The sequence below is a fragment of the Pleurodeles waltl genome, chromosome 8, assembly GCF_031143425.1.
Source record: "Pleurodeles waltl isolate 20211129_DDA chromosome 8, aPleWal1.hap1.20221129, whole genome shotgun sequence".
NCBI classification, from domain to species: domain Eukaryota; kingdom Metazoa; phylum Chordata; class Amphibia; order Caudata; family Salamandridae; genus Pleurodeles; species Pleurodeles waltl.
Window position 1 is genome coordinate 722,406,883 of NC_090447.1, and position 10,309 is coordinate 722,417,191.

Here is a 10,309-nt window from a genome sequence, read left to right on the forward strand (position 1 = left end):
GGGGGAAGAAACTACTGGTTGAGGGGACATATGAAAAAATAAACCTCCACAAGAGTATTTGAAATACTTAACACAATTGATCTTAGATTTGGACTGAGAAAGAATAACATAAGTGTATGTATTATCTTTTAAGGTGAAAATATTTTTCTGCTTTGTCTTTCGTAGGTGATTACTGTTTTTAATGTGCATCGATCTGCATTTCTGCTCTCCATCGTTGTACTCTGAGTTCCATTCATGATGCTATCTACTTTAAAGCTACATACCAAGATGACTCCCTTTTAATGTCCCACAAAACCTTCCAAACTTTATCTCCAGACATAATGTTCCTCTCTTTTAGAGTTGCCGTTCACAAATTTTGAAAATACGTATTTTGGACGACATTGAATTGAATAATACGTGTGGCTGTATCAAGAGTTTCTATCTTACAATGAAATGTGCTTTGAAAATAGAAACTTGCTTTCATCCGTTTTATCCAATACTACTGCATCCTTACTTGATGAGGCGTTTTCTCTGTGAACATGTCTTTTAATATATTTAGGGCCTGATGTGCTCATCCCATTCGCAGACCAGGGATTTACAGTTTGCCCACCAACTGATTTTCAGACGGGAATGCAGTTTGCGCTGTGACCTACACTTGGTCTCAATATACTGCCCGTTGAATATTCAATTGCACGTCATAGTTTGTGACCCACTGTGATTGGCTGCCGATGCATGGAATGAATGCTTCCAGAGGACAGCAGACTTCCATCCCTCCATGTGAATTCCCTAACAATTTTTTTTTTAAGCAGCTAGTTAAAGTTAAAGTAACTAGTGGTGTTTTTTTTTTTTTCCTTAAAAAGGAAAACAATTTCCCATTTGGGAAGAAATTGGGTGGACTAGGTAGTGGCCAACACTGTTCCCCCTAAAGGAAGACAAAGGCAGCCTGCTCCTTGTGAATCAGATAGCATCCCCTTCGAGGTGTCTATTTAATCAGTAGTTTGTGATGGCAGTTGCTGTGACAAACCGTTGATACATAATTTCATACCAGGCCCCAAAACCTGTGTTATGGATCAGAAAGATTTTTACTACTCACAAAAGAGCTTTTGTAAATGGCAAAAATGTATTTTACGCCTGCAAACCTATGATGTTTTGAATCGAATGCTGTGCGATCAAAAAAGGTCCTCTGTATATCATGTCCCTTAATGCACTCTATCTGGGTTAATGTAACCAATTTTTATTTTTAGACGTCACAAATAAGGTATTTTAAATGAGATTACAAAACGACCCAATGTTCTGCTGCCCTCTTCATTTTAAGACTTGGACAATCAGAAATTGGCTCTTATGTTTGTTGTGGTGTGTTTCTTATTAACAATTAACCCTCTCATTTCCAGGTACGTAGAGTTTAATCTGGTCTATGATCGAGGTACTAAGTTTGGCCTTGCAACTCCAGGATCTAGGATTGAAAGTATACTTATGTCCTTGCCACTGACTGCAAGGTAAGATTCAGTAGTTGTTAACTGAAATTATATCCAACACATAGTTTTACGGCTACACCTATTTCCGTTTGCTTTTTCTAGAATTTTCATTAGCCAAACCAATGTTTAAGATCTAGCTAATGAAGCAATAAACCTATATTTGTTGTTTTGATAGCCATGCATAAACATATTTCACAGTATCCACCTAAGCTCTGACAACAAATGTTATCAATACGTTCAAAGCCCATATTCCACAGCTTACATCTATGTTCTTCAGTGTTTGCTTGTTGCTTTGGACTTTGTGTAATGGGTCCCAAGAGGAGACCAGAAACAGACTTTGGACAACAGGTTTAATGACTAACTATTTGAGCTATTGAAGGGTATCAGATTAAGCACTTATTCAAACTGTGTATGTGCTTGTGTCACTTTGTCAAAATACATAAGGTCTGTCAGCCTCTAAAGCCCTTATTCATCAAATGTTTTGTATCATTTTATTATTTTGAACGAATGGATTAGTTTAATTTATAAAGCACACTGTCATGTTACCCAGTCCTGAGTGTCCTGGCGATGAAGATTACTTTGTCTAGTAGCAGTAAAAAAGAGGAAAGGTAAAGAAAGACCACATTTTCAGCAGTTTCCTGATGATGCAATATGACGCAGTAGCCAGAAGAAAGGTTGGGAAGTATTACAAGAATTTTTAATTGAGAAACTGGGAAGCACAGTCATCTTTTCTGGCACATTAAATATAGTAAAGTACTAGAAGGTTGACAGTGGCAGAGCGTAGAAGTCTTGCAGGGGCGATTTAGTGTGAAGATTTTGTATATGAGCCAAACCAGAAGGGTGAGCGGCCCTAAGACATAGGAAAACAGCCCTACACCAGCAAACTTTTTCTGTGGGATACCAGTGAAGGGCGGGATGATGGGGAAAGATGTAAAATTTCTTGTTAACAATAAGGCTTGCAGCCACATTCAGTATCCACATAAGCCATTTGATGGAGCCTTAGGAAGACTGATGAAAAGAGAATTACAATTACCCAGTCAAAACATTACGGTCTGCTGGACTATGGTTTTACAGTGTACATGGGAAAGAAGCAAGAGCTTTTTTTTATTTTAAGAGATGTGATGTAGAAAAAACAAGAGGGAATGAGTTTTAGAAATGTAAAGCTTAGACAAAAGATGTGTATCAAAGAGGACACAAAGATTCTTGGCTGTTGACGCAGGTGATGGGGGATCTTCATTCTCAGCGACACTAATAAGTATTCGTGAGGCGACAAGACCCAAAATTAGTATTTAAGTCTTGGATGTGTCATGTCTGAGATGGTTGGCATTTATCCAATAGGCAATGGTTACTATAAAAGGTTTAAACTGATCCTGCAGGATGGAGCTGTTGCCAGCAAAACTAAGAATACATTGCATGTCATCAACAAACAAAAGATAAAAAAAAAAGTTAAGGACTAAATGGGAGAAGCCAGCAGTGCAACATACAGATCGAAAAGGGTTGGACTTGGTGAGAAGCCCTAAGAGTCTCTACATATTATTGGTTTGATTTCAGAATGAAAAGATGGCAAATATACTCCCTAGAAACAATTGATTAGTCATGATTTAAAGCACTCCAGGACCCTGCCTCCTTCTCTGGTGTTATGCAGGCGATCAGTCAGAATGGAGTTTTCTGCAAGCTGCAGAGAGGTCAAGTAATAATAGAACAGCACTGTACTGCATCTTGTTGCATCAAAATGTTGTTGAGGATTAACACCAGAATGGTTTCAGTGCATAACTGAGCTCTGACATTTGATTGGTAGCAATTTAAGATTGCTATAGCTTTTAGATGAGAAGAGAGCTGGATGTTTACAAAATATTTGATTATTGTTAGAAATAGGGTCTCTAGTTGGCAGTCGGTTTGCACTCTGTCCAAGTAGGGACCCTCACTCTAGTCAGGATAAGGGAGATACCTGCTCAGATAACCCCTGCTCACCTCCTTGGCAGCTTGGCACGAGCAGTCAGGCTTATCTCAGAAGCAATGTGTAAAGCATTTGCACATAACACACAGTAATAAGTGAAAACACCACAAAAGGGCACCACACCAGTTTTAGAAAAATAGCCAGTATTTATCTATATAAAACAAGGCCAAATATGATAAAAATCCAACATACAGTAAGAAAAATATGAATTCTGCAAGATTTACTCACGGCTTTGTGACCAACAAAACCAACAGTTCAGGCCGGCCGTGGCGTTGCGGGCCAGCTACGGTGTCTGGAAGACCCGCAAACAGTACCTTGGATTTGCATGGTGTCGTGATCCTTGCGGTGAGCTCCGGAGAGCGGCGTCACTGATGTTGCGGTTCCGCAGTCGGTGCAGGAGTCGTCGGGCCCTTGAGGTCACACGTGTTGCAGATCGAACTCCAGGTTGATGAAGTCAGGTGCGCCGGCGTGGATGGCGTCGGGGCTTTGTTGCAAAGCTGGACAATGCGATGTGCGGTGTTCACAGGTCACGGTGCAGGCAGCGGCTCGGTGATGGCATCCAGCGGTGTTGGTGAGACCAGGGCTGCGGGGTGGTGCGACGTTCAGTGTCCACAGGTCATGGTGCAGGCAGCGTCATCGTCGTTGCTGAAGCGCTGTCATCGTTAGGCCCTAGCCAGCAGTGCGGGATGGAACGTGCTTCGTGATCCTCACGAACGGTGTCCACAGGCCACGGTGCTGGCAGGATGTCTGGTGACGACACAGGAGTCGATGATGCTGGCATCGGTGGACCGGGGCTGCGGTGCAGGATGGGACAGTGCTTCGTGTACCTCCCGAGCGGTGTCCACAGGCCACGGTGCAGGCAGCGGCGCCAGTGTCAACAGGAGCGGCGTCGTTGGGGATGCCCATGCTGCGGTGTGAGCAGGCGATGCTGGAGTGCGGGTCCCACAGGTCGAGGTGCGAGCAGCGGCTCAGTGAAGTCGTCCGATGACGGCGTCGGGGAGACCAGGGTCGCGGGGCAATGCGACTCCGTGTGGCATCGGCAGGTCACGGTGCAGCCCAGCGGCGTCTTTGTCGGCGTTGCAGTGGTTTCTCCTCTTGAACAGCACAAAACACACAGTTCCCACTGCTGCAGGTCGAGGAAACTGAAGTCTTTGGTGTCCCTGAAATTTCCAACAGGAGGCAAGCTCTACTCCAAGCCCTTGGAGAATTTTCTCAAGCAGGACATACAGCAAAGTTCACCCTTTGCGCTCTTTTCAGGCAGAAGCAGCAACTGCAGGCCAGTCCAGCAATGCAACACAGCAAAGGGGCAGTACTCCTCCTTCAGCTCTTCTCCTGGGCAGAGGTTCCTCTTGATTCCAGAAAGATTCTAAAAGTCTGGGGTTTTGGGTCTATTATACGCAGTTCTGCCTTTGAAGTTGGCAAACTTCAAAGCAAAGTCTCAAGCGTTTGCAAGATACTTCCTTGTCCAGGCCAGGCCCCAGATGCACACCAGGGGGTCGGAGACTGCATTGTGTGAGGGCAGGCACAGTCCTAACAGGTGTGAACGACCACTCCTTCCTCCTCTCTAGCTCAGATTGCTCATCAGGATATGCAGGCTACACCCCCTTCCCCCTTTTGTGTCACTGTTTAGAGGAGAGGTGTGAACAGCCCAACTGTCAAACTGACCCAGACAGGGAATCCACAACCAGGCAGAGTCCGAGAATGGTATAAGCAAGAAAATGCCTACTTTCTAAACGTGGTATTTTCAAACAGACAATTTAAAAACCAACTCCACTAAAAGATGTATTTTTAAATTGTGAGTTTGAAGACCCCAAACTCCACATTTTTTCTATCTCAAAGGGAATCTGCTCTTTAGGGATATTTAAAGGCAGCCCCCATGTTAACCTATGAGAGCCTTGCACAGTGAGAACCGAATTTGGTAGTATTTCACTGTTAGGACATAAACACACTAGTAAATGTCCTACCTTAAACATACACTGCGCCCTGCCCCTGGGGCTACCTAGGGCCTAACGTAGGGGTGCCTTACATGTAGTAAAAGGGAAGGTTGAGGCCTGGCAAGTGGGTACACTTGCCAAGACGAATTGACAGTTTAAAACTGCACACACAGACACTGCAATCTCAGGTCCGAGTCATGTTTACAGGGCTACTAATGTGGGTCGCACAAACAGTGCTGCAGGCCCACTAGTAGCATTTGATTCACAGGCCCTGGGCACCTCTAGGGCACGTTACTAGGGACTTATTAGGAAATCAGCTATGCCAATTATGGATAAACCAATCCACAGTACAATTTATATGGGGAGCACTTGCACTTTAGCACTGATTTAGTAGTGGTAAAGTGCACAGAGACAATAAACCAGCAAAAACTGAGTCCAAAACCAGGAGGTCAAAAGGCAAAAAGACAGGGGAGACACGCCAAAAAGCTGCCAGGTCTAACAATTATGTTTTAATCTGTCAGTTGAAGCAAGATTGGTCAAACATTTAGGACCAAGAAATCGCTGTAGGTTTTTTAAGAGGGGTTATCATCAGGGCTTGTTTCCAGCAATTATTGTTATTTGGCCTGTAGTTTCTTTTATTCATCATTGAATTTTGTTACTTTGCAGAGCCAGTGACAGAATCAAGAGCGCCCTGTAGTCCATGCATTTTTTTATATTGATTACAAGCTATGGAAGTTGCAAAACCCTGTACCATTTTGTGGAACCCTAATCTAATTTCTTGCTAAAACATTAATTCTAAATGTATACATTGTTTTTTTCTGTGACCTATGTCTTTGGCTGAAGTAGATGAGTTTTCCTTTTCAATGACTTTTCAATCGTTTTAGTTGGAGTTTTTATTAACATGCCTGTATGCTTTCATTTATTTGTCTTCTCTGTAGATGGGAGTACATGCACATACCACCAAAGAATTCAAAGGAAGCTGAAATTCTTGAAGTCCTGCGCCATCCTGTAGACTGGGTGCACTGATCTACTGTATGAACAAATTAGTTAATTTGTTTTCTGCCAAGTGCTAACGATGGTCGGATACTGCGTAGTGGATAATTGCCCCTACATGCCCGGACACCATCTTTGTGTTGAACACTTACGTGCCTTAACAAATTGAAATAGTTTTGATATTGACTTTTATTTTCTGGTCGATTTACTAGGTGTAAAGAAGAATATGTACATTAAAGTGTTTACATGCTGTGTGTTTCTATTGAAAACAAATACCAGAGATTTTTTTTATGATTCCCCAGCTATTGCTTTGCAAAATTTTGTACATAACAATATTTTAATGCCTTATTCTCAAAATGAGATTGTGATTACTTGCAAAGTTAGCAGCATTTTTTATTGTCTAGTTATAGTATCCTCGCATTCCATTATTCCAGTGAGATTCATCAAGTGAAATTGGTATTACTGTGTTATGGCATGTGTTGCCGTCATGGTTTGCCTCGCGAGTGCAGTAGCCTCTCACTGGAGCCGTCCTAACAGAAATTTTATTATTTTTTCTCCATGCTTCTCAATGCAGACTTGGTTAAAAAAAATATTTCAAGTGGCACTTGGGTCTCTGGTCTCTGCAGTTCACAGCTTCTTTGGGTAAATATGCTGAATTATGGGATATGCCCATTTTGAAAGGGGGGTTTGGCACCAATGTAATGGTTTACAATCTACATGGGTTGTTATCCAAGAATTTGTAATATTTATTATGATAATACTTTTATTGCTTCTATGCAATGGTTGTGAAAGAGAAATTGAAATATACTTTTATACTTGTCAAACGTTAAATCATTCTATTCCATTGAAGTGTACCTACAGAACTGTTATGATGAATAATGTAATCATAACCCGCAGTATTAAGATCAGGAGACGTGTGGCTTTAAAATTTCAGATAATAGAAAAACGTTTTTACCTCACTATACAATATGTAGGCATTTCATTGGTTCAATTTTGAATTGTTGCTGCATTTTTTTGTGAACATTTTTGCATAACTTTAAGTTATTTACTGCTGACTAAAATGAATGCATGTATGCGCCTTCCAAAAATAAATATAATGTGCATACCAAACGTCTTCCTTATAATTCCAAGTAGAAAACTTTGAGTTATGGATCTGATTTAGTATGGACAGAATCAGTGAGTATGTGTGTGTGTGTGTATACACGTATATACGTGTGTATGTGTGTGTGTGTATGTATATATATATATATATATATATATATATATATATATATACTGGAAGATGCAGGATCACAAGAAAACAACAGTATATATATATATATATATTATGTAGCACAGAACACTTACGTTTTTTTTTTTTTTTTTTGCATCCTTTTGCTAATATTTACTTAGTTCTTCTAGTTTCTTGAAATCGGGTAGCCAATGTTGCAAAATGCAGAATTCTTGCAACAGAAGCCATGGCATTATATAAAGAGCTGACTCACCTAACCTCAGTGTGTACACTTACCAAGGAAGGTCCAAAAATTCATTTGATTACGTTTTTCACATACTTCATGTACCTTTCATTGTTCCTTGTTTATATCGAGGCATGTTTACGGTTAACCCCTTTAACTGAAGGCAGGTCCTGTGTAAATGGAGCAATTGCTCACCATCTAACTTGAGTCATCAAACATTCTTTAACCTATACAATTCCATCTATTCAAAGCCATATTCTTGTCATAGATCACACCATTTGTCTTTCAAGGCTCCACTACAATATAAGAATAACTGTTTAGGTGCTGCAGTTTATATCTAGGAGCCCCCCCTCCCCCCCAATCTGACCTTCCAAGGGACATAACAAGGTTGTTTGTAGACCTTTCCTGTTAGTGAAGCCACCTATGATCTCTGTTTTATTCTTTTCATTTTTGCCAACCCTGCCAAAGGTTCTGAGCTGCTTAAACACATTGTCTTGGTGGTATATTCTGCATCATTTGAAGTTAATGCTAGAAGTATTGTTTTGTATACAAGCCCATCAATGCAGCCTGCAAGAATGGCTCTTGCCTCCTGTAACTTAAAACAAAAAAGTGGAAAAAAATCCATCTAGCATGATAGAAGGAAAGCATGGCAACCAGTTAATTTGAAGTCAAAGGGACAGCTCAGTTTAAAAGATTACTTCAATACAGTTGACTTTACATGTGAAGATAGGGTCCCTACCCCGCTAGTCGCTGAAACAGCCAGCCTAAACTACTAAATTCCTTCAGTCAGAAGTTCAGGTTTGCTAGTGTTGAGCTTCATGTGGTTTCAGGTCATTCAGTTGTTGATCGTGATGAGATGGGACCCAAACACTGAAGAATCAAGGTCCAACCGTAGTTATAAGTCTAAGACCATTTAGCATAATTATAGTAGATCAAACCAAAATATCCAGTCTGTAGCAACGCTTTAGACATACTTTGGATAGCATACAACAATGGCAGATCCCTACAGGATAGCATGCGAGAGGTCATGTTGAAGACGTTAATTTTGGTGTGATGATTTTGAGATTTGATAGAGGTCTCTGGTGTGCTATTTGTGTGAAGAAAATAATATTGTTTGTGAAGTAATCTATTTTTAATAACACTTGTTCTCGGGCCTGAGAATTGAGCTGTGATGTGCTGTTTGTCGAAGACCTTGAGTTTGGAGTGCTATACCTTCTTCCATGGTCAGGTATAATTACCAACAGAGCTGGCCAAAGGCAGGGTATTTGAAGAAGACCTCTGGCTAATGAACCAAAAGTTAAGGTGGCCACTCTAGAAAAGTGTAAAGCTTCCAAACTATGATTGATGTGAAGTTCAAAGAAGATGTTATCCGAAGTATGTCCTGCCGATTGATTTGCCCTGATGACATGCTGCTGATATGCCTAGGTCCAGAGCACAGTTGGGAAGATCAAACAAAACCTTATAGTTTCAGAAGTTTATAAGGCATGGATCAGGATGGTAAAGAACAATGGCAGAGGTTCAGTAACAGAGGTTCTACAAAGAAGAGTGACGGGGAGACGGTAATAGGTAAGCAGGAAGATCATGGTTAGAAGGTTAATTTTTTCAGTGGAGATTCGCATTCTACAGCAGATGAATAGATGTATATATGTGGTATTTTAGTAGTGAATACATACCCACAGACAAAATGTTTGAAGTTATACATATAGAACTTGAATGCATGTTATACTATTTAGAGGTAGCATCGATGTACAAAGTAATGCTCTTTATAGCCAGCACTGTAGTGCAGAGTAGGACTGCATACAAGTACCTTCCTATAAGATAGCATCCAGATGCAAAGAAAGTCAGACATAGAGCACCTAAATGAAAATAGGACCATATACAGGAAGGACCCAGGTGCATTTATCAATCTACTTGCATGCCAAGGCTAAGTAAGTCTGTGTACAGTTCTCTTATGTGATTTCGGGCAGATCATGTTATCATCCTGACAATACCTATATTTTACCTGTTTCAGGATAGGTAAACACATACTGAATATCCATATTCAGAACTACATTTAATGCCACTTATTGGAGAAAATTTGAAGCAGGCTCTATTAAATGGTTTATCCCATTGGCTGTTAAGTCTTTCCATCTAGAGTGCTAAGCTGTTTTTTTGTTATTTGGCGTACTTCATGCTTATGCCTTTGTAACCTTTTTCCATATAAGGTATTCACACCAAACTTTCATCCTTTTTTCCTCAAATCATGGGGTTTCTTTGTGGATCCCGTGGAAGGGACCAAGGAAGTAGCCAAAATGTACCTACATTTTGTTTTTTTCCTCGGAAAAATTTCACAAAGTACTGCACAAGAAAGAATCTTTTTTTTTTCTCTCAAAATTACATAAAAGGTTTTCTGTGCTTGGACCACCATAATCCCAACTTTCTGCAACAAGCCCAGGTGTACTGAAAACAATGTTTTTACCCCCAATGTGTATTTTTCTAAGAGGTAGCCCATTTTTCCTATTTTTGGTGGTTTCAACA

General features: G+C 40.7%; 1 protein-coding gene across 1 annotated transcript in view; it reads left to right on the plus strand.

Annotated features, from left to right (window-relative positions):
• Positions 1 to 7,448, plus strand: part of CPOX (coproporphyrinogen oxidase) — a 62,173-nt gene extending 54,725 nt beyond the window's left edge. The window contains exons 6-7 of the mRNA XM_069204909.1: positions 1,371 to 1,475; positions 6,284 to 7,448. Of these exons, the coding sequence (XP_069061010.1) occupies positions 1,371 to 1,475; positions 6,284 to 6,371 (193 nt within the window). The 3' untranslated portion in view covers positions 6,372 to 7,448. The remainder of the gene's footprint in view (positions 1 to 1,370; positions 1,476 to 6,283) is intronic.
• Positions 7,449 to 10,309: the final 2,861 nt, after the last annotated feature.